Source organism: Pongo pygmaeus, chromosome 5 (genome assembly GCF_028885625.2).
Source record: "Pongo pygmaeus isolate AG05252 chromosome 5, NHGRI_mPonPyg2-v2.0_pri, whole genome shotgun sequence".
NCBI lineage: Eukaryota > Metazoa > Chordata > Mammalia > Primates > Hominidae > Pongo > Pongo pygmaeus.
In genome coordinates this window covers 136608863-136633900 of record NC_072378.2, presented here as the reverse complement: position 1 = coordinate 136633900, position 25038 = coordinate 136608863, and the positions used below count along the sequence as shown (strand labels likewise).

Sequence of the window (25038 nt, the reverse complement as noted above, 5' to 3'; positions counted from 1 at the left end):
AGTCTCATTGCTTTTTCTGGCTTCTGCAGCTGCTGGCTTTTTGGATTGAGGCACATAAGTGGGGCAGTCCATAAAAATCTTCAGTTGTGTCTTTAATCTACAGTACCTGTCATGCAGGTGAAAACAGTTTTAGTCAGGGATAATTGACTTGTCTTCTGAATACTGATTTGAAAAGGATGGTGAATAATAGCCTTTGAGAAACTTTTAAAAATCAAATTTTATCTGAAAATAAGTAACTAATAATGTAAATTTTTAAAAATCATATTGTAATTTTAACCTTTTTTTGCCCTATCATTTGATTAGGAGAAAAGAAATGGGTCGCTCCAATTCTAGATCACATTCTTCAAGGTCAAAGTCTAGATCACAGTCTAGTTCTCGATCAAGATCAAGATCTCATTCTCGAAAGAAGCGATACAGGTGATTTAATCTGCTTTAAATTTTTAAAATAATTATATCAGTTAATACTTGTTGAATGCGTATCATAAACACAGTGCTAAACCCCAAAATGTGTTTTATTCTCAAAGAACCCTGTGAAATGGATCTATTGTTATCCTTATTGTAAGTGAGAAAATGAAAATGTCCAGGTAACAAGCTCTAGTAAATGGCAGAGCTTGGATTGAAATCCAGTTAGTCTGACTCCAGGTCTCAAATTTTACTGTATTAATACATGGCAGGTTTCTTTGTATTTGTCCACAATGTTAAGAGATAAATTGGGTAATGCAAGAATTTGACAGTAAACAATCTCTGCATATTGTTTTATAGTTTCTCATTTCTGACTGTGAATCTTTGAATTCTAACAAAGTAATTTTTTTTTTTAATTAAACAACTCTGGTTATTTTTGTTAAAATAGTAATACATACTTAGCATAGAAAACAGAAACCAGAAGTTGAAAATACAAATGACCATAATACCATTAAGAATTAATAGTAGTTGACGATCATTCTTTTTCCCCCACCAGGCTTAACTTTATATTATGTATGTATTTAATTAATAGTATCTCACTGATAGTTTTTTGTAATCTTTTCCTCCATTTAACTATATGTTATGCCATGCCATTAAATATTCTTTTACAACATCAATTTAAGTGCTTGCCTAGACGTACTACAGTTGGTAATATGTCCTAATGTGTGTGATATATATAACACACGCACTTGTGTGTGTTTTGTGCCTTCATTTGTAACGTCTTTAAGGTATTCTCTCAGTATTTACCTTAGTGAGGCTTTTTGATTGGAAACCATAAACTTATGTACAGATGAGTTTTTTTTAAAAAGTCTATTTTTACCTTTGCTGTTTATTTACATGTTGTATTCAACCAGAGTATTTAGAATGGTAGCATGGAATACTTTATTTTTCTTGCATTGATATTTATTTCATTTTTAGTTCTAGGTCTCGTTCCAGAACATATTCAAGGTCTCGTAGTAGAGATCGTATGTATTCTAGAGATTATCGTCGCGATTACAGAAATAATAGAGGAATGAGACGACCTTATGGGTACAGAGGAAGGGGTAGAGGGTATTATCAAGGAGGAGGAGGTAGATATCATCGAGGTGGTTATAGACCTGTCTGGAATAGAAGGCACTCTAGGAGTCCTAGACGAGGTCGTTCACGTTCCAGGAGTCCAAAAAGAAGATCCGTTTCTTCTCAAAGATCCAGAAGCAGATCTCGCCGGTCATATAGATCTTCTAGGTCTCCAAGATCATCCTCTTCTCGTTCTTCATCCCCATATAGCAAATCTCCTGTTTCTAAAAGACGAGGGTCTCAGGAAAAACAAACCAAAAAAGCTGAAGGGGAACCCCAAGAAGAGAGTCCGTTGAAAAGTAAATCACAGGAGGAACCAAAAGATACATTTGAACATGACCCATCTGAGTCTATCGATGAATTTAATAAGTCATCAGCCACATCTGGTGATATTTGGCCTGGCCTTTCAGCTTATGATAATAGTCCTAGATCACCCCATAGTCCTTCACCTATTGCTACACCACCTAGTCAGAGTTCATCTTGCTCTGATGCTCCCATGCTCAGTACAGTTCACTCTGCAAAAAATACTCCTTCTCAGCATTCACATTCCATTCAGCATAGTCCTGAAAGGTCTGGGTCTGGTTCTGTTGGAAATGGATCTAGTCGATACAGTCCTTCTCAGAATAGTCCAATTCATCACATCCCTTCACGAAGAAGTCCTGCAAAGACAATCACACCACAGAATGCTCCAAGAGATGAGTCTAGGGGCCGTTCCTCATTTTATCCTGATGGTGGAGATCAGGAAACTGCAAAGACTGGGAAGTTCTTAAAAAGGTAAAAACTAAAATACAGAATCTAGATTATAATATTGTTTTTCTTCTTTGAATTCTGTTTGGAATTATAAACGTAAAATTGTGATATGTATTTAACTAGTGGTTTTTACTCTTCACTTCCTTCATTTTAAGATAATTGCAAATTGTTTTTAGTCTTATCTGGTGAACTTTGGAAGCTAAGTGTTGTAATAAAAATTAATTTATCCAGCTACTCAGGAGGCTGAGGCGGGAGGATCTCTTGAGCCCAGGAGTTCAAGGCTGTGGTGAGCTATGATTGCGCCTACTGCACTCCAGCCTGGGCGATAGAGGAAGACCCTGTCTCTTTAAAAAGAATAAAAAAAACTAATTTCTATTCCTCCTCTTAGTTTTACCGTTTTTGGTCCAGAATTAAAAATACAGATGAGGAGAATTTGAGTAGCTTAGAGCATAACTAAATGAAGTATGTTGCTAATAACTGTAAACCTTTTAGAAATTAAGTTTATTAAAGCATCGAAGGCTTATTTTGTCCTTTTCACTATTAGAATGTGACCTACATAAATACTGCAGCTATATTGCGTGTTCTTAGGTGGCGTAAACAGTCTGGCTGTCAGTATTTAATGATTTCAGCCTGACTATACAAAAGGTAATGGTATTTCTCACTGACTAATGACATTTGAAACAGATACATTGTTTAAATTCTGATTTCAAGTGTTGCTGAAAATTGCTAACAATGAAAATTGGTTGCTTCATGTATTGTGATTTGACTTAAAAGTGAGAAAATAGAGGAAACATGCTGTTTGTGGAATAGCACTGCACAATCTAGAATTTATGATTGAACTGATCATTAGTTTCTATGAAATAGTGCCAGAAATCATTATTTTTCTAGAGCAAGTTTATATGAACTGTTTTGTGATTCTCATAAAGTATTACTGCAGTGGTATTTAAATCCATTTGTGTGAACCGTTGTTTATATTAATAGATAAGTAATTGAAACAGTCTGAAATTTTGGGGATAATTATCAATAGAATTCTAACAATGTATATTATCTATTAGTGGTTCTTAGCTTCAAAAATTAAATTTAGGCAATCTCTAGAAGTTCATGTTAGTGCAGAATTGTGGATTGTGACTAAATAGGACAGGTTTTTGTGGTTGGCTTTGCGTTTTAAACTTCAGAAGTCAAATGTAAATTTATTTTAAAAGTTAGTACATGAGTTCTATATGGATGCTTTCAATGATTTTTAAAAGTGGAATCTGAAAAAGCACTTTGCAGTAGGGTTATTTTCTCTCTTGCTGGTCCTGAGGGATTGGGCAACACATTTAAATATGGAAGCGATCTACAGTGAATGCAATCCAGAGTTACTATCCTCTTCTTTGCTTATTCGCAGGTTCACAGATGAAGAGTCTAGAGTATTCCTGCTTGATAGGGGTAATACCAGGGATAAAGAGGCTTCAAAAGAGAAAGGATCAGAGAAAGGGAGGGCAGAGGGAGAATGGGAAGATCAGGAAGCTCTAGATTACTTCAGTGATAAAGAGTCTGGAAAACAAAAGTTTAATGATTCAGAAGGGGATGACACAGAGGAGACAGAGGATTATAGACAGTTCAGGAAGTCAGTCCTCGCAGATCAGGGTAAAAGTTTTGCTACTGCATCTCACCGGAATACTGAGGAGGAAGGACTCAAGTACAAGTCCAAAGTTTCACTGAAAGGCAATAGAGAAAGTGATGGATTTAGAGAAGAAAAAAATTATAAACTTAAAGAGACTGGATATGTAGTGGAAAGGCCTAGCACTACAAAAGATAAGCACAAAGAAGAAGACAAAAATTCTGAAAGAATAACAGTAAAGAAAGAAACTCAGTCACCTGAGCAGGTAAAGTCTGAAAAGCTCAAAGACCTCTTTGATTACAGTCCCCCTCTACACAAGAATCTGGATGCACGAGAAAAGTCTACCTTCAGAGAGGAAAGCCCACTTAGGATCAAAATGATAGCGAGTGATTCTCACCGTCCTGAAGTCAAACTCAAAATGGCACCCGTTCCTCTTGATGATTCTAACAGGTAATTCCATATTGATGCCCAGTAAATAATCTGTGGGCAGTCAGTATTCCAGTTAATTGTCTTAAACTTTCTGAACATACCATTTTTATATTTAAACCAATGGTATATTTTGTGTGTGTGTGTGTGTGTTATCAATATGTTCCAGACCTGCTTCCTTGACTAAAGACAGGCTGCTTGCTAGTACACTTGTCCATTCTGTCAAGAAGGAGCAAGAATTCCGATCCATCTTTGACCACATTAAGTTGCCACAAGCCAGCAAAAGCACTTCAGAGTCATTTATTCAACACATTGTGTCCTTGGTTCATCATGTTAAAGGTACGCTTAGTATGTTTAGTATCGTGAATTAAATTTCTCTTTCATGCAAATAAAAAAATGTGTAATTATGCTTAATAATTCATGTACCCCAGGGCTAGCAAATACACATCAATACTATTAAAACTTGGAAAAGTAGTTTCATAGAAGAGAGTCCCTAGTCTTGCTAGCATTGAAACTTATGAAGATAGTTAATAAAAAGTAATTGAAATGCTGGAGAAACCATACACTAAAAATCTGTATCATGGTAGAACATGATGTAGATTTGTTGAATGCTAAAAGTGTTTTTTAAGTATGTTATAATGTACTTCAAGTGCAGAAGGCTTACAGATAGTCTTTCATTGCATGCCTATGGCTTGTGATAATAAATCTTGGCATAGATTTATAACAAAGTCAGACAGTATTGTTACTGAATATTACTAAGAATTTCTTTTCAACTTTTAAAGAAATCTGAAGTGGTGGAAAAACACTTTTTTTGCGCTTAATTTTTTATACATAAAAATCTTAAAATGATAAAATTTATCAGGATTTTTAAAGGAAAAAAGTTCAAGAAATTTAGAAGTATATTATATAAATACTGATTACATGAATAGTGACTAATTAGGATAATGATGACACTTCTTTAGGTCCTAAAGATAAGGTTGTTTATTTCAACTAAAGTAATGATTTTTTTAAAATTTTTACCAGTATGTAATTATAGTTGCAAAGTTACTAATAATTTTCAAAGATTTTCAGGTATGTCTTTTGGGCAGTTAGGTTAAGTTTTGTTTTTGTTGTTTTGTTTTTGTGTTTAAAAAGCAACTTACTATGAGACATGTTCTTTCTCAGGAACTTCAAAGACTGTTGGCCTTTAAAATTAATCCCCTCCGCGCTTTTAAAAAATCTGTCGTTTGACATGAGAACAGCTCAGTGTAATAGATGAAACTTGCCTCTAGCAGTTCTTTATGCAGTTGATATATCAGAACAGTAAATAGTTAAATGAATTTCTTTTGGGCTGTAATTATTTAAACACGGTAACAACACAGTTTTGCTATTTGGCTCTAAGTAGGTTTGTGAACCAGTTTATGACCATATTACTGTGGTACATAAAATATGAAACATTCATTTTTTTAAAATTTTTTAATCTTTTTTGGCCTATCTCCACATTTTACAATTTATTACTGAATTTTGAGATCAGGTTTTGATAAATTTTTTCCTTTTTCTTTTTTCTTTTTTTTTTTTAAAATAACTGTAGTGATGTTTCATAATTGGTATTGTGCAACCGATCTGAACAGCTCTTACTTTATATAGAGCTGAAAATGCCCAGTGATGTTTTCTTTTTCATTGTAACTAGGTCCTGGAATATGTTTTGAAATGGCAAAATCCATGTTTCAAAGTAAAATAGCTGTTGAAAGATACAGGCAAAGTTGAATCTTCTGTCTTCCTGGCAAAAATGGCATAAAAACTGAGTTGCTAGCTCAAATTCCTGGGTTTCATGGAATTATGATTGAGGCACTACCCTTGTAGTGGCCGTTTCAAGTTTTAATGATTGGTTATGAGACATGTGCTGGATATTGGGCGGTAAGTTGACACAGATGTATGTTGACCTGTTAAGCAGATAGCTTGCTTCATAATGTGACATTTCATAGCTCATGACTTTATACGTCTTTCTATTTTACATTTACAACATATCTTGAACTAGTTTTAAAAATAATCAGTATCGATATTACTAATTTGAAAATTGTTTAAAGAGAGACAAAACAGCAATATCAAATGTGCTGTTGGGTTTGCCAAGATGCCAGATTTTTGGAGTAATTATTGAATGTTAATTGATTTAAAAATATTTTTCCAATTTGAGTGATAGTATTCAGTGTTTTTATAAATCCATTTTTGTTGATATGGCAGCATAGTCACTGATGAAATTTAATAGTTTACCCAAACAAGCTTTTTAGTTAACTCCGTATTTTCCTGTTGATTTTTGTTTTCTGCAAATGATTATTTGAAGTAATGTCATTGGTTCATATTGGCAAGATATTAGAACATCCATAGATGATGTTCCCTTTTGTTCTGAGGAAGTAGTGTATTAATGAAGTGGAATTAGAGACTCTTGATTTAATCTATTAATTGCTCTTGGATTAGATGTAGTATTGACAGGGACCTGTGAGCAACTTTCGAAGCACTTTCCTGTTGAGGTACAAGAAGTTGAAAGGGTAGGAGTTCCTTGTAACACTTGATTCTCTTTTGCTAGGTTTCTTGAGTAATTTTATTTTCTTTTCACCTGCTACATGCCCTTCTGTCACAAACAAATCTCTCTTAAAGTAAGTTAACTAATCGGACAGTGTTTCTTCTAAATCAACAGAGCAATACTTCAAGTCACCTGCAATGACCCTAAACGAGCGGTTCACTTCGTATCAGAAAGCCACTGAAGAACATAGTACTCGGCAAAAGAGCCCTGAAATACACAGGTATGTATCCGCTGAATTGGCATATAAAAACGTTGTTCTGATAGGAAGACACTGTTAAAACAAGATTTTATTGGAAGTTTGTTTTTGTCATTGATACAAGTATTATTCCTCATTTACACTTTAAATAAATATATTTCAAAGTCTTGAAAATTCTGTAATTCTCGATTTTCAGCTTCGTTGAAACTGGTTGTTAGAACTTGAAATATTAACTCTTATTACTTTGCAGAATGGAATTAAATAGTTATCAGTTAGTTTGGTTTTTGGGAGGGGCAGTGGAGGCCTAGAGTTACCTTCGAATTTCTAGTAAGTTTGTGAAATAAAAAATGTTTGGTGAGAGAGAGAAAAAAAGCATGAGCATTGAAGTCAGATAGTTGTGTTGAAATCCTGGCTTTGTCTCTTCGTTGCATTGTGATGAACAACTTAATCTCTGGACGTCAATTTTTTCATATACGAAATGTGGATAATCATGCCAGTTTTGCAGGGTGGCAGTGACAGTGATACTGGCTATGAATTATCTGACTCGGTACTTTGTACACAGTTGGTGTGGTTTTGGTGATGACTGCTGAAGAAGCACTGGGTAGTCGCAGCCAATACTGACTTAAAAAGGAAAGGCACAGAATAAAACTAAAGGGGTACTGAATATCTAAAAATACTGAAGACAGGAGCAAATAATCCTATTCATGTGTGTTTGTTGATGCTTAAAATCATATCCAGTTTAATCGAAACACATTTTTTCTATTTTTGATGGCTAAAATAAGTTTGATGTTTTAAAGGCCAGACTTCACTTGTATATAAAAATATCTGGTTGGAGCATTTTAATTCATTCTTCATGGATATTTTTTCTTAATTGTGTATTATAAAGTAAATTAATAGTCTTGGTGTGCTAAAGTAGTTGATTGGGAGAGAAATAACTGTCTTAGGAAAATGGACAATCGTGTGGATGTTTTTGAACCAAAAAGTTAATAATATGACTAAAAATATATTTTATTTTACATTAAGGAGAATTGACATCTCACCAAGTACCCTGAGGAAGCATACCCGTTTAGCAGGGGAAGAGAGAGTTTTTAAAGAAGAAAATCAAAAGGTATGTTTTCGAATGTAATTTTTTCATGTTAAGTTCACCTTAGTTAATGATATTGTACCAAATATAGTTTCCCAAGGCAAAATGTCTATAGATATCTTCTACTTTTAATTCACAGCTATATTATTATGGTAGTGTACATACTGTTCCTTCTTGGAAGAAATTAAGGTGACACTATACTAAGTGTCTTAAATTTAAACCAAGAGTGTTTTTTCAAAACACTAATGAAAGGAAAAAAAATAGTCCTAAGAAAAGTGTAAAGAATCAGTGGGTAGACAGGGAAATTATAAAATCAAAGATACAAATTAGAATTTTTAGACGAGATTCATTAGCCAGAGTAAATATTTCTCTATTTGTGTGTCTAAATTAATATCTCTAGGTTCTTCACAGATAACAAGAAGTAATCCCCATGCTACTGAGCATTTTTGATGTGGATTAAGAAATAAGCATTCTAAAAACTGGTTTACAAATGAACGTTTGGAACAAAGACTGTTGTCACTCTTGGAATATTTGGGGATTGGGGGAATGTCTTTTAAACATGAGAGAGGAGCCTGTGAAAGATATTGAGGGGTCTTGGTGAGAATGGAATTCAGTGGTTAAGGGGTCTCCAATATACTCTGACAATTCAAAATGACCTTTGCCAGGTAGACTAATCCATATCAGGCCATAAAATGTCTAGCAATAGAAATGTGGGGAAAAGCAGAAAGGGAGCAACTGTTTTGAAGCGATTAGGGGACTTGAAAGTACTGCTTGGTTCCAATTCTGGCTGTCACTAAGTACTATCTACATGATATTTGGAAAATAACCTCTTGAACCTTGCTTTTCTAATTAGAGAAATGAGAATGCATCTGTTTTGCAGAGTTGTTGAATAATTGGGTTATTTTGAAAATAGGCACGTTTGTTACTAGAAGCTGTTATGGACAGTGGTAGTATACAAGTTTAATAGGGCATGCTATTAACTTACTAGATGTGGAATCTAGAGCTTACAAACAAGGTTTATTTTTATTTTTATTTTTATTTTGCATGGGGCGTAGTGATCTTGAAAGAACAGATTCTGAGAAGTGAATACTTTTTTTGGTTTTTAACTTAAATAATCTCTTGGGTTCAAAGTTGTTAATTTAGTTTTCCCAACAGTTTAGTCTGTCCTCGTGCTCTGACAGTGAGTATCTTCTCTCCTCATTACATAGACCAGATTTTGATCCAGAGGAGAAAAAGTAGAGATAATTGATGAATAGACAAGAGGATATGCCATTGGTTTTTATCCTCCTGTCTGGATGAATAACATGTTAATATATAATTATGTATATATCGTTTGTAATTTACAAAGTAGTTTCACTTACATTATCTTGTTACTTGTGGACTTGGTAATACCTAGGTGAATAGGAAGGTTTTTTTGCTCTTGATTAGATTTTTTTCTTTGTGACTCTGGGAGCAAATAGGTGAGTAGTTGATATCATTTGGAGATACGTACTTTCAGTTTTATGAATGCTTATGAATATTATAGCCAGACTTCCCAGAGTAAATACTACTTATTGTTGAATACTAGCAAGGATGTCCACATTGCTTAGCATCTTACTGATGTATAATTTCTCTTCATTCCTAGATGCCTCTTTCCATCTTCCTAAATTATGTAGTATTTGAAAAAGCAATGGAACAAGAAGGAGGTGAATTGTGACCCAGTTAAACTAATGTCCGTTGCAATACCTGAATTGAGAAAGGGCAGTATATGGCCCAAGATACTGAGTACAGGATTGCGAATATCTTTCTGGCTTTGTTTCTACCCTTGTTCAACCAATTGGTTTCATTAATCATATTTCACGTGCATGTTATGGAAATTATAGAATTCTTACTTTTGAAGTTTTTTTTTTATCGGGTTGGTCAGATTATTTGGGAAGAGCTTGATCATAATGAGGCTTAAGTAATGAGAACCATTATGTTAGGATCTCTTTTATTTAGGTAGAAGGCTACATCACAACTACAGATTATAACATCTGTCATTGTTCAACTATTGAAAACAGCATTTGGAAGGATGAGGGATAATAATAAGGATGTGCTGAGTGGAAAAAATATTTATATCATTTACTGTACAAAAATTTATTATAGATTGTTTTGGATAAAAACCTGCAAAATTCTCAAGATAATTAGCTTTTAATAATTTCCCCAGTCCCACTGCACTTTGTATACACAAATATTTAGTAAAAATAATCAAGTACATTTTTTAACAAAAACTAAGTGATAGTATCTTATATGATTCATTATTTTCTGATACTAAAATGCCAGTGTAGAAGCTGGCATAAAATTTAACTCTATAATATGTGTGTATATTTTTTTTCTATTTCTCCCCTGAAATCTGTATTTTACATCTGTCTTTTATAGGGAGATAAAAAATTAAGGTGTGACTCTGCTGACCTTCGGCATGACATTGATCGCCGTAGAAAAGAAAGAAGTAAAGAGCGGGGAGATTCCAAGGGCTCCAGGGAATCCAGTGGATCAAGAAAGCAGGAAAAAACTCCAAAAGATTACAAGGAATACAAATCTTACAAAGATGACAGGTAATTGTTCAAACTGACTAAGATAGGTTTTAGCTTCTAATTAGCCTTTAATAATTGTCAGCTTAATTGCTTTCAATTTTGACTGTGTAATCGAATGTTTAAATTTAAACAATTAAAATTATTTGTTTTACAGCAAAAATGTATTTGTCTTTTACACGGCTTATGGTGGATGAGGACAAAAACTTTGGAATAGCAAGCTAACACTGAAAAAAAAAATGACAAATTAATGTGTCCTATTATCCAGGCTACATCAGGAGGTTGGACTTCAATGCAGTGCATTTCTAGAAACAGTTTGTGTAAGAACTTTGGTTCGTTATGCTTGATTCCGCACTTTTTCAACTCATAACACCCAGAGTACAAGAATTTTAAACTGATAATCTAGTGGTTTAACATGGGAGAGATGGGGGGGAGGAAGGACTAGAAATAGCAATGTGTATTAGTCTTTCAAAATAATATTTCCTTGGAAACTGTTAGCAGTGGTAAGAGTTAACCACAGGTATGACCTTTTTCGGGTGTTGCATTAAATCATGTAAATTTGATCATCATAGAGTCAAATAGGAACACAAAGTATTATAGATAATCTTTTTCCTTGCTATTCATTAGGTAAATGGTGGATTTTGTGTTATTAAATTTATGGCTGTTATTTGTAATGTCATATGCTTTTTATTTGCTATAATGGTACTATAGCCCAAACTATACCAACTATTTTCACCCAGGGTGTACAAACTGCAGTCATTTTGAAACTTGGCCTTAAGAACATCCTTACTTTTTCCTACTCTTGTCTTCCTTTCGTTAAAGTAATAAAAGATATAAGTTAATTTAAAAATACTAAAGAACTGAACCTTATTCTTGACCTTTACAGACTACTATTTTCTAACTGGCAGGCCCTAGCATGTTTTTCATTATTGATGTAAAACACATATTGAAGGAGAATGGAAACAGACTGTGTCAAAGTTTAACACCCAATTATTTTATTTACATAATTTTATTAGGGGATAGTGTTGTTGACTTGAAAAATATCTCTTCTATTGTAAGATTCAGCAGGGTCTTTATCTTTTTAAAAGTAGCACATTTTTTGTTTTCTTTATTTTGCAGTAAACATAAAAGTAGAGAGCAAGATCATTCTCGATCTTCATCCTCTTCAGCATCACCTTCTTCTCCCAGTTCTCGAGAAGAAAAGGAGAGTAAGAAGGAAAGAGAAGAAGAATTTAAAACTCACCATGAAATGAAAGAATACTCAGGCTTTGCAGGAGTTAGCCGACCACGAGGAACCTTTGTAAGTGAAAAAATTATCTTTGATTGTTTGGTAGGAGTTTATCTTAGAGTACTGTACATAAGGAAGGTCATATACATGATTTAGAGATTGTTATATGTGTCATTATTCCTAAAGTCAGAGGTAGTATTGAAACATGAAGTGGTGTTTGAAGTGCTGTCTTCATTTAGAAATGCCATTTTGAGATCTAGAAGCATCTGTATAAACTAGGTACTTTTCTTGACTTCGAGATCAATAACTGTACCTAGTCCTTAAAGACCAAGAGTCAAGGAAAGTTACTGATTGGTAATAACATTTCTTTAATCACTTAGTTTTTGAAAAGGTACCTTAACGCCTTAATAAAACCCCTGTATGTTCATCTCTGTATTACAGTTACATTCATTTTGCCTGCTTTCTTCAAATCCTTGCTTATATGGGTATCAGTCATAGAAATCATATAAATATTTCACATAGCATATACATTATCCCCATGTTTCCGTAAGTCGTTATAATTATTAATATAATGACTTCATGGTAGTGCATCTTCTTGCCTCTTTAATTTCGAGATTCACACTCCTACCTTGAGCGAGTATCTAGTTGGGTTTTGGTGGAATTCATTTATTAGATAATTTGGGAAAGAGAAGAGCTTTGCTTATATGGTGATAGGTATGGCTGAATACTTGGGGCTTCTATGATAATTCAAAGAAATTAGACAACTTTTGACTAGTAAAAAGGAAAAACAACTTGATTATTTAAAAATATTAGTTCAGTCCATGAAAGTACAGTATTCTAACACTTAGGTTGATCATTTCTTCTTAACCTACTCAACTTTTAGTTGGCAGAAATTTTTTGCCTATGATATAAAATGGCCATCCTTTTCATCCTCAATGGCCGTGAGATTTAGATAGGAAATTAGGGCATATGTTTTTGTTACTGCAGTAAAATTAGAATTTGCATGTAACTAAATACCTTTTGATTGCATCACTAAACAACTTTGTTAATGTTAATCAGTTTCGAATTAGAGGCAGAGGAAGAGCCAGAGGAGTTTTTGCTGGGACAAATACTGGTCCAAACAACTCAAATACTACTTTTCAAAAGAGACCGAAGGAAGAGGAATGGGATCCAGAATATACCCCAAAGAGCAAGAAGTACTTCTTGGTGGGTGTTAGACATCTGTGTTTATTTGGTTTGCATTAATTTTCGAAGCATACTAGGTGAATAAATTTGAGTACAGATAACCACTACTATAAGAAGATTCACCGTTATGTGGGAAACCTTTTTTAAAATAATTACCCAGATGATTTGAAATTTTGAAAAATGTGGGTCCCTTTAGTCCTGTTCATACTTTCTTGATATTAAACATAGGCTGATCAGGGTAAGCGAAAAATACACCTGATTTGTTACCCACATTCAGAGAAAAACATTGTATTATAGTTGAGCTTAATGTTTGTTTTATATCTGTCTATAAGACAGTGACAGTTGTAGAAACTTCGCATTAAGATGTACCTTCCATTATCATAGCTATTTGTTTAAATGAAAAGGAGAAGAATTTTTTCAAAGTACGTGTAATTAAGAATTTTAGAGAGGCTGTCAACTTTGATTGGAGAAAAAATGATGAAAAATTACATTACGGAAAAATTGCTGCTAGATACACTAATTTGGTGCTTCCTGTGGTAGAGGTGCTTTTCCGTCCGAAATAGTTTTTCAAGGATGAAGCTAGAGGTGGTAGGTCCTGAAGGATTCTCTAGATGAGGATGGGCATTTTCCTGCTGTTTGGCATGGGGAAAAGGGTGCCTCCTGCATTATAGAGGTGGACAAGAATATACTGAAACTATTACCAGAAGTATTCATTTTTTTGTCATGGCTTTTCAGAGAATTTATGCTTCAGAGACTAGTTATGAAAACTAGTTGCTTCCATGGAGGAAGATTGTATTGGACTTGAGGAATTGTTTACTTTTTCAGTTGGCTTTTTATGAATATATTTGAATAAACCTGAATGTCCATGACATACCTACTTAGAGGTTATAGCTATAGTTTGAAGTGGATCTCTATTTTGTCTGGAAAAACAATATATATGTTTCAAAAATATATTTCCATTTGCCTCTTTTTTGGCATGTTAATGACCAAGAACCAAAAAAAAAAGTTATAGAGTGTGTTAGGCTAATGTTTTCTCAGTTTATGCTTCTTGAGTGGCTTGAATTGACATTCTGGAAAGTAAAAGGCATTTGATGTATACAAAAATTTGAAAGATCCATCTACTTGGTTCAAGAATTTATGTATTAACAGACTCATGTTTATGCTAGGTACTAAGGATGGAAAGACAAGTAGGATGTGATTCTAATTTTTGACTTACAGACTACTAGTAGTAGAGAAACAAACACTCTAAATATATATGGTGGCTTTTCACTTTTCCCAAAGAAGAAATAGGTGGATTTTTGCAAAGGAGACAGTGATTAGGAGAGACTTTTGTAGAGGAACTTGACCTTAATCTTGAGGTTAAGAGGTAGGCAAGTGTACTGCACATAGCAGAAGGAGTGAAACAGCATGGTATAGATAACACTAGTACTCAGATGGCTAGATGGTTGGTTTAAGTGTGGGAAAATTGAGTACAAGGAGTCAGTGTGAAAGGTCTTAATACTTTTAAGAAAATAGAGTTTTAAGCGGAGTTTACAAAAATCATGGGTGTTAAAAGTTAAGCAATTTGAGAGAATATAGTGTCTGAACTAAGGGGCTAGATTTGAGAAAAAGTAACATTTATGGGGACTTGAATTCAGGAAGTTGGTAGTGAGAGGAAGGAATCTAAATCTATAGGAAAGAAGCTCCTTTCAAAAGATTAAGTTCTGTTCTGAACAGGTTGAATTTGAAGTGCCTGGGAGAAATGGAGCTGTCCAGTGGATAGTTGGTAATTCAAATTTAGAGAAACAAAAAAATCTAAGTGCTCTAATTTTATAGGTTACCATTAAAGCTGTGTTAGATCACAGAAGAGAAGAGATAAAGACCAACATTTCAAAGGTGGGGTGAAAAGTGAGAGAGAGTAAAAATGCCAGAGAAGTAGACCAGGTATGATAGATAGGTCAGAAGGTTAAGAGGGAATGAGAGGTGAACTAGATAGTAATTGTTTAACACTTTTAACAATTTACAAATATAAAATTTAGGCCATTTTTCTATGGCATTCTCTTAAGAGTCTGCTAACCCTTAACAAGTACATACTCATTTTGGGTTGGCGTTTACTTAGGCAGTAGTTTCATTAAGAACTGTCTTATTTTAAGAATTTAGCCACTTATAAGTAGCAGTAATATTTTTACATGTTGCTTTTCTGGGTTATATTTAAAAATCTTGGTCTCTGTATAAAACAAACATTGATTTGCCACAGACTGATGATGTTCACTAGAATATCAAGCAGAATTACACACTTTTTCCTTATAAATCAATTCCCAAAGTTAATTATTTTGGTTTTTACTTATGAGCCATTGAAATGGCAACTTTGGTTTTCACATGAATAGTTGAATTTAAAAGATTTTGTATCTTATATGTAAAGGAATGTTGAGGGAAAAGAAGGAAAAATACGATTCAGAAGAAAAGTCTAGAAGTAGACATTCATTCCCTTAGGTTTTTTCAGAACAATTGACCGGTTTAAGAGAGTTTGCCCATTTGGATGAAACATTAATACTTAGTAACTAACATGCCAGGTACGGTAGCTCACGCCTGTAATCCCAGCACTTTGGGAGGCCGAGACAGGCGGATCACGAGGTCAAGAGTTCAAGAACAGCCTGGCCAACATGTTGAAACCCTGTCTCTACAAAAAATACAAAAATTAGCCGAGCGTGGTGGTGCGTGCCTGTCGTTCCAGCTACTCGGGAGGCTGAGGCAGGAGAATCGCTTGAACCCAAGTGGTGGAGGTTGCAGTGAGCCAAGGTTGCGCCATTATACTCCAGCCTGGGCGACAGAGTGAGAATCTGTCTCAAACAAAAAAAGCTTAGTAATAATAGATAACATTTATTAAGCATCATGTACTATGCTAGGTGCTGTTCTGAGTGTTCTGTATGTATGAATACTTTAAAAAGCCGTTTGAGTTGGGGCTGTTATTCTATTTTTGTGGATGGAAAAAACTGAGGTACAAAGGTTGAGTAGCTTAACCAGAGTTATGTGGCTAGTAGCAATGGGGTCAGGACTTAGGCATTGGGCACCAGAGTCAGGGTTCTGAAAGTCTTGTTTGTACTATTTGTTGTCCAATACTGAGTTATAGTAATCTTTGTTGCATTCTTTTCTGAATTTTCCTATCTCTAAGCTTTGTTTTATGCAAAGGTGTGTAATGTTTTCAATAATAAAAATTCCAGGAAAGATACTAGTTTTAGTTAGAACCTGAAATTCTATGGAGGGGTGAATGTGAAGAGTTGGAGCAAGTGGGAAAGTACTGAAGTAGGCAGGTTCTCGGTGTTGAGTTGCTGTCTTCAAAGGAAGAGAAAATCGCTGGTGGGGAAGGGGGTTCAGGATTAGAGTTTTGGTAATTATTCCTTTGAAACTTGATCCTTGTATGGAGAAGAGAGAAGATGATTCAGAAGGTCTTGGTTCTAATACAGACTCCTTTGTTAACATGTTCTTAGCTGTATATGAATGTCTAACTTATGGCCCTTTTTAATCTGAGATAATTAAAAATTAAAAATTTTAATAATGAGATTGAAATCTTCGATATAAAACTTGAGCATTAAGAATACGTTTAGCATCAAAAATCTCAATTAAGTAGCTGCCAGGATACCCTACGAAAGGCACAGTTTAATTGTTTAGGTGCTGTTGTGTTTACCAAGTTTCAGATGATAGTATATTAAAAGCAGTGGCTAGTTTAACCCTAGTGTCTAGCTTTGCTCTTGGCTTTTCTATTTCTGCTAACTCTTAGCTACCTGGTGTGGTAATCATATACTGCCACCAAGGTATCTGGGAAATGTGTTTTATGGGTGATGGTCACAAGGGGTAGAAGAAAGGGCTAGCTCTGTGACCTTGGGCAAGTTACTTAATTTCTCTGTGCCTCAGTTTCTTTATTTCTAAAATGAGGGCAGTAACAGTATCTTAGAGGGTTGTTGTGAGGATTAGATTAATAAATACATGTGAAGTGTTCAGAACAGGGCCAGATCCATATTACACACTATAGAAACATCATTTTTGCCACCGTTTATTGAGTGCTTGCTTGTCAGACACTGGGCCAGGCACTTTCTACTGATCTGTGTTCCCTCAAGGCACACATTATTAAAATGAAGTAAAATATTCTAGAGAGGTTGCCCAAAGTCACACAGTTTCTGATAAGATTTAAACCCATGCTTCTACTCCAAAACCTCTTCCCAGAATCCATGGCATATTGTGTAAATATCATAAAAAAACACAGCCTCTGGAGTTGGGTATGTTAATGTGATAAGGGAGCATGAAATTATGTAGTGGAGTGGGCATTATTTTTAGTGGCAGACTATTTTAAAGTAGTTTATTTTGGGTTTGCAATAAACTCTGCTGTATTTAAATTTACACTTTTGATAGTTCCAAAATTCATTCATTATAGAGTCATGTACACCTCTACCTAGTAATCTTTCAGTGGTTTGGTAAAGATAGATTATTAGCAGTTGGTAAGTTCTCTTTCATATGGTCTGTTAGTTACCCATGTAATTGAACTTTTCAAGTCATGAAGGGGGTTAATCAGTTAAATGAATATATCCAAAGGCACAGTCTTAATGTTTTGGGAAAAAAATACTCATATGACATATTACGTAAAAAAAAGTTTTAGTGGCTTTTGGATGGTTGCTCACTACTAGTATGCTATAGATTACACAACATTTTGTTTGCATTATACCCCTTTTCTAATAAAGGGGCATTTTGCTTTATTTCCCATTTTTGTGGGTGACAAAGTTAATAAGTTAGCAGTTAATTAAATTACATACAGGACTCCCTTGGCCTTTTGTATGAATATAATACCCATCTCTACTAATCTACAAAGTCAAGTACTTTTCAGTTTTGCAGATTGTTTTGCTTAATAGAACAATTTCATAATTTGGGGAACATCTGTATTTGAATACAATTAATAATTAAAGCTGGGATGTGATAACTGCAGTACTTTAGATTGATGAAGAAGAACTGAGTGAGGTGTTAATTCTAGGGACCATGTCATGATTTACCATTGAAATTCTCTAGCCCAGAACATCGATATGTACTATACATTGATCTAGATTTCAATCTCAGTAGATTTAAAATCTACTTTTATATGTAAAGTATAAAATTCATACCAGTTTCATTTTAGTGAACGTTATAATATTGTAATGATACTTTTATGACTTTCTGCTGCATCTTTATAACTAAGGTAATTTTGGGAAAAACTTTATCTCATTGCATTTGGTGTAATAAGTGGACTTGGATTGACATAATAGAAAAACAAAACTCGGGATTCTAAAAATCAGTGGTAATTTATCAGTTGAGATCTTCCAAGTGATTGTCTGGGTAACCTTCAGTGCTTGGGTTGCTAAGTAGTAAGATGTAGTTATTCTCTTGACGATGGATATATTTTTGTTGAAAAATTCAGTTTTACTGGTTTTGTTTTATTGTGTTTTAGAATATTACCAATCTCATATACCCAATCTTCAGAAGATTAATACTGTGATTTGTGATTGGAGAAATGATCATCTTTACAAGTAACATTTCATTGACAATTGTTTTTAACCTTTCTGTAGCATGACGACAGAGATGATGGTGTGGATTATTGGGCCAAAAGAGGAAGAGGTCGTGGTACTTTTCAACGTGGCAGAGGGCGCTTTAACTTCAAAAAATCAGGTAGCAGTCCTAAATGGACTCATGACAAATACCAAGGGGATGGGATTGTTGAAGATGAAGAAGAGACCATGGAAAATAATGAAGAAAAGAAGGACAGACGCAAGGAAGAAAAGGTATAAAATTTCAACTTGTGATTCTGACAAATTTTTTTTGATACAGGTTTGGTGGGTGAATTAGTTAATTATTTCATTTTTAGGAACAATTATTAATATGGTTCCTTTCACTCTCCGCATCTTTTGTTAATCTTTTTTTCTCTCTCTTTTAGGAATAATAAATATGAAGTAAGATTACAAGAGAGCAGAACTTGCACCCACCATTTTTTTTTACCTGATTTTTGTTTTCAAATAAGAACGTAAGCATTTTACTTAAATTTTACTGTTTGCAAGTAGTCTATAGAAATTTTGTTTGAAGTCTTCAAATATCTTGAGAAATAGTAGACTGTATGTTGAAAATTGTACTGAAATAAAGTAGAAAATTGTTACGTACCATATTTGTAACTATCAACTTTTAAAACTTTTAACGTTTTTGTTACATGCATTGTAATTCTGCTTTGTCTATAAGATATGGTCAAGTACAGCTCTGTGAAAGTTCTGATTCTCTTCCTTCCCTGTTTGTCAATGTTTTATTCTGAAGTAAACGTTAGCTCTACATATAAATCCTGGAACAGAAATTGTTTATAGAGACTACACTAATTATTTTAACTGTATACATCTGTTTAATTTGAACACACTACATTGTAGGGTGACTAATTTTTGAAGTATACCACAGACAAAAAGTTGTTACTTTGGTAAACTAAGCTAGTTTAACACTTGAGCAAATGCTTAAGAAGGAATTAAAAAAAAAAACAAAGCTTTGCCAATAGCTAAAAAGTACAAGCTATTAAAAATCAGATTGAAAAGTTTTGAGAAAATGTTATTTTTACTGAAAGCAAGCAGTGGCCTATAAAGAACATTCTTAGGAGCCTTTTCTATTTGCGTTCAAAACTGAGTGTTCTCTTTCTATTCCTATTTGATAGTTTGAGTCATGGTCTTAGATACTAGCTATTTGCGAGAGAAAACTGGTTTGTAACAATACTGCAAATAGAAACCCCATTTCTACTGAACATCCTAGTTTTAAACAGAAGAAAAACTGTAATCCTGGGGTTGGTATGGAGGAGGTTTATCCTGCAGAATAAGTTGATACATTAGTACCTGATTTCATATCTTACATATTTATTTGAGCTGAACATTAGTTTGTAGTGTAACTATTAGTAAAAATAGAGAAACACAGCATACTGTTCATTAATAGTGTTTTAAGAAAATTGTTTTTCAAATGTCACCAATAAAAGTTTTGGCAGGAGCTTGTTGCCGCATTGATCTAACTTTTTTCCCCCCCATTTCAGTTGCAGTTTGTAGAATGGCTTTTTCTTTTTCCTCTTAAGCGTTCTATTCTTCAAGTAGATAATTTTTCAAATGTGAATTATCTTTTGTGTCTATATTGATAGCTCTTAAAGGAGTGAAAATCTAAAATAGTAAATTTCAGTGTTAAGTCTGTCTGCTTTATGGGCATATATAAAAGTAGACACATTTCATTTGTTAATTTAGTTGTGTGTGTTAAAAGGAGCTAATGCTTATTCTGTTAATGTAAACTTTTGAAGATCTTAAGTGTATTGCTCTTTCATCTTAAACACTTTCGAGGATTTGCAATGCGTCTAGCACCTAGATTACAGCCAGGGACATTGGTTAAGAACTGTTGGAAACAAAACTAAAAGCAAACTCAACGTATGTGATGTTTATGGCCCTCAGATCCTTAGTATTGTGTGATTTTCCCCTGTTAACATGTCTTTCTGAAATTGTCTATTAAAGCAGAGGAGATACCTGCCAAAGGAAGTATGTATTGCATTAATCAGGACATAACTAATATTCTCCTGTTCAGAGTAATACTTATTTACGTGTGAAAGCAACATGGATGTGATTCCCAACAGAATTTTCATGACCCTTTTATTGTATACAAATAAATACCATAACAGTTACTTGGTTAGACATCAAATCTGTGTGCATGACTATGTGCTTATCCACTTAAGACAATAGGTAAAAGGGGATCTGAGAAATTATGTAATAGGGAGTGGGAATAAAGCTACTTAATTCCTGTGGGCAGGTTATATTTTAAGTTCAAATGCATTGCTTTACCTTTGGTTACTTTTATTCTATTAAACAAAATTGAGGAAAGAGTATTATACCAGAGTGTAGTAGGCTAGGGTGATTGTAAGAACTCTGTAATAGAATGCCATTGTGGATGTTACCTTTTTCAGATCCAAGCATATAAAAAGTAGCCTGTATATTTTTTTAAAACACATCTTAACTCCACGCTTTACAGTATTATAAAAGTTGAATGGTTCCTCTTGGTAAGGATATTTGCTTACAAGTGCTAGGAAATAACTCATTGACACCTGCGTTAACATACTTTGTTTTGCCTAGAGAGGGGCAATAAAAATGAACCAAAGGATATTTCCAGAAAGGATTAAGAAAGCTGTTTAAGAAGGCCATGACTCTTTAGGTGTGTATGTGTACCTTTCAGCATCCTAGGAATTTTTATACTAAAAGCAAAATGTTTTTCCAGTTACAGTCTACTTCAAGGAATTACTATTTTTCCTTTTGTCACAGGTAAAATCATTGTTGGGAATTATAATTTGAGAAAAATATTACCCAGTAACATTGAATGTAGATGGCTAAACGATTCTTACTCAGTGTGATGTATAATGCAACAGGGACCCTTGTAAATTGTCATACGCCAATAAAATGTTACAAGTAATAACTGCTGTTGTTTGTTTACCTGTGTCTGTTTCACACATCTTATTTCTATGGCCTATTTTAGAATATCAGCACATCTGTTAGGAAGATTACTGGTGTGGTAAGGCTTGATAAATGCTATATAAACTCCCTCAAACCTCTCTTTACTGTTTTTTTTTTTTTTTTCCTCTCTCTCCCTTGTCTCCCCTGGGAAAATGGGAAATTTTACAGTTGGTAAATCTAAGCCATTATTTTGAAATATGGGAATTCTGGATTTGTAGTTTAGTCCTCTTTTTCTTATGTTAATCTGGGACCTTATCACCCATAATAATATGGTGATTACTTCTCTTTCTAAAAACTTAGTAGCTAGTAAATAACTAAAAAGAATTGTCTTTTCATTCACTTTGAGTAAGATCTGGTATAATTCTTACCATGTGCCATCCTGTCAGTTTTAACAAAGCATTTTCACAGAAATTTGTGTGCTAAGACAAACTGACACATTTTGACTCATACAAATGGCAAATTAGTCCTTAAAAATTCTGTGAGAGAAATAAGAACTCTGTTTGTACATATATATGCATGTAAAGGGTTGTGTAAGATCATTGGTCGCTTAATTATACTGGATAATTGTAATGTTATATACAAATTTCTTATATAAAAGTATGCTGCATTGTTAACATTTGTTTAACTTTTCTTATTTTTCTTTTTCTGGGTTTCAACTGGAATCCCTTTGGTGGGGATGTACCTTAAGTTTCCTTGTGGAATAATAGACTTTCACATCCAGAAAGAGAAGTTCAGAGGCCTTTCTCAATTTACAAAGTTGAAGAGGGAAGGCAAATGGAGAAATAAACTTCATTGTCATTGGGATTTATTTGCCTAGACTCAATCTCTTGAGCCTTAAAATGAGAAAGTAATATCCATTGTATGTTTAGAGTTCTCAAATAGTTGATACTATTATTAAATCTGTTTCAAATTTTATTGGGGTAGATACTAAACATTAGTACACTGTCCTAATGAAGTTTAAATGAACAAGTTTTACATCTCTTAGGATTCAGGAATATATGGAATCTAGTTGTATTTAATTGACTTGAGGACCACAGAGATTGTGTTGATTTATGAGCTGGACTCCTATTGTTTTAGAAACATGCAGTAATGATTAACATGTGTCAGTGATGGTAATGAGACCAAACTTGTACATTTAATTAAGGGTACCGGTTCTCTTTATGTTACTAGACTATACCTTGGCCTTTAAAAATGAATCTCACTGATTAAAGAGAACAGGCATTATTAGGACAGCATTCCGCCACAACTAGAAACATTCAAATAATGTGTCTTAATTGTAATCTGTATATAGGAAAATTTTTCCTGTAGATATTTTTGGTGTTTTACCACAGTGAACTGATTTGTAGCACTTACAAAGTGCAGAAGGTAATATTCTTGAAAATAGAAAAAGGTTGGGTGAGCAGGCTTTAATGCTTTTCCCCGAAGAATATACATCGAATTTTTCTTAATCTTTTGGGGTTGGCCAGCTTCCAGATTCATTAATAATGAGCTCTGCCTTTAATAAAAGTACATGATCATAGCTACACCGTATGTTTAGGTGGTGTGAAATGATTTATAATCACAGCATGAACTGTGTTATTTGCTTGGTACTGTCATAGTGATTACAAATTTCATGGAATGCGAAGAGCCACAATAAATAAAAAATACCACTCACCCTCCAGAATAGTGGATTATTTGCTACTTTATTGAGTCCTTCACTATGGAAAATAATTTTTCAGTCTCATTTGTACTAGAAGGGAAAACAACTTTCTGTTGAGTTCTCAGGATACTTGTAAGGTGGCCATGAAAAAGAATGTTAAATGCACTTTGAATTATTTATTTATTTATTTTTTGAGATGGAGTCTTGCCCAGACTAAAGTGCAGTGGCTCGATCTCGGCTCACTGCAACCTCCGCCTCCCAGGTGCAAGCGATTCTCCTACCTCAGCTTACTGAGTAGCTGGTATTACAGGTGTGCACCACCACACCCAGCTAATTTTTGTATTTTTAGTAGAGACGGGGGTTTCACTATGTTGGCCAGGCTAGCCTAATTCTCGGCCTCCCAAAGTGCTGGGATTATAGGCCTGAGCCACTGTGCCTGGCCAGAATTTTTAAATTTTAATTTACTTCTCACATATCCAGCCTGCAGGATTAATTTTTTTTTTATTTTTTACCTTACCAAAAGATTTGCCCACTCCAGAATTGTTTTTGGAAGAAGTTGAATATCATTACCAAATGTACTTTAAAAAAAGATAGGCCTGTGTGTGGTGGCTCACGCCTGTAATCCCAGCACTTTGGGAGGCTGAGACGGACAGATCACCCGAGGTCAGGAGTTCGAGACCAGCCTGGCCAACATGGCGAAACCCCGCCTCACTAAAAATACAAAAATTAGCTGGGCTGATGGCGCACGCCTGTAATCCCAGCTACTCGGGAGGTTTAGGCACCACAATCACTTGAACCTGGGAGGTGGAGGCTGCAGTGAGCGGAGATCATGCCACTGTACTCCAGCCTGGGTGACAGAGCTAGGCTCTGTCTCGAAAGAAAAATTACAGTAATTAACTGATTAACGTCAGCGTACTATTCAAATGGCTTGAAGATACAGACTTGTGGAGTAATACCACCTCAGCGTATAACTGAGGAATCAGATTTCTGAGTAATCGTGTTCAGATACTGCAGTAAGGGGATTTGACTCTTAAAATTAAGAGTCATGACTTAGAAGTGACTCTTAAAACTTAATTTGTACTTTTAATTGGAAAATGGGATGTAGAAGTCATGAAAGTCTTTGATAGAACTTAGAGTGAAAAATTGATGGCTGCTTATTTAAAAGGAAAAAATTACCAGTTCCATTCATGACTTACTGGAAAACTAAAACACATTGTTTTTGGAGTCCTTTCTAGATTTCAAAGTATACTTTTTTCCCTTGATATAACCTTAAGATAATCTTCCATATTTATAAACCCATTTGTCCTTTACAAAAGATAAGGTTCAGTTAACAGAACTGAGTTATATAAAATGATTCTGGAATCTTAGCTTTTAGTATGTAAAAAACTAGTTGAGGTGTGGGGAGGTCAGAGAATCGGGGAAAAAAAAGCACATGGCTTCTCATGTTACGGATTTAGCTGTCTGGCCCACTTAGGACAATATTACATCTTGATTTTGTTCTGTATTCTCAACTTGGGCAACACTTTAGGAAATCAGTATTTGGCTAGTCTGTCACTAAAGGAAAAAGATCGAGAGCTTGAATTGGCCAATAGTAGCTATATGAAAAAGGGAAATAAGGTATGCAATTTTCAGTGTCAAACCACTTTTGGGAAGCATAACTATTCCTGCTACCAAATACTGAGATACTTGTCCTTAGGTTTTCATTTAGATGTTGCTGTTCCTAGAATAAGTCTTCCTAGAATAGGAACAGGTTTTCAAATGAGTGTTTCTTGCAACATTTTTTTCTGGTGGCTGAGGGCATG

The 25038-nt window shown here is 34.3% G+C and overlaps 1 protein-coding gene across 9 annotated transcripts in view; it reads left to right on the top strand.

Moving 5' to 3' along the window:
• BCLAF1 (BCL2 associated transcription factor 1) overlaps positions 1-21559 on the top strand; it is a 32481-nt gene extending 10922 nt beyond the window's left edge. Inside the window, exons 3-13 of one of the 9 annotated variants that reach the window (XM_054491628.2) lie at positions 304-417; positions 1387-2292; positions 4175-4321; positions 4467-4636; positions 6972-7077; positions 8077-8161; positions 10535-10710; positions 11806-11986; positions 12974-13120; positions 18667-18879; positions 19032-21559. In XM_054491628.2, the coding sequence (XP_054347603.1) occupies positions 314-417; positions 1387-2292; positions 4175-4321; positions 4467-4636; positions 6972-7077; positions 8077-8161; positions 10535-10710; positions 11806-11986; positions 12974-13120; positions 18667-18879; positions 19032-19037 (2241 nt within the window). In that variant the 5' untranslated portion in view covers positions 304-313 and the 3' untranslated portion in view covers positions 19038-21559. Of the gene's footprint in view, positions 1-303; positions 418-1380; positions 2293-3655; positions 4322-4466; positions 4637-6971; positions 7078-8076; positions 8162-10534; positions 10711-10843; positions 11003-11805; positions 11987-12973; positions 13121-18666; positions 18880-19031 lie in introns of those variants that run through there. The other 8 variants (XM_054491622.2, XM_054491627.2, XM_054491620.2 and 5 more) reach the window with 8 other exon arrangements.
• The last annotated feature ends 3479 nt before the right edge of the window (positions 21560-25038 follow it).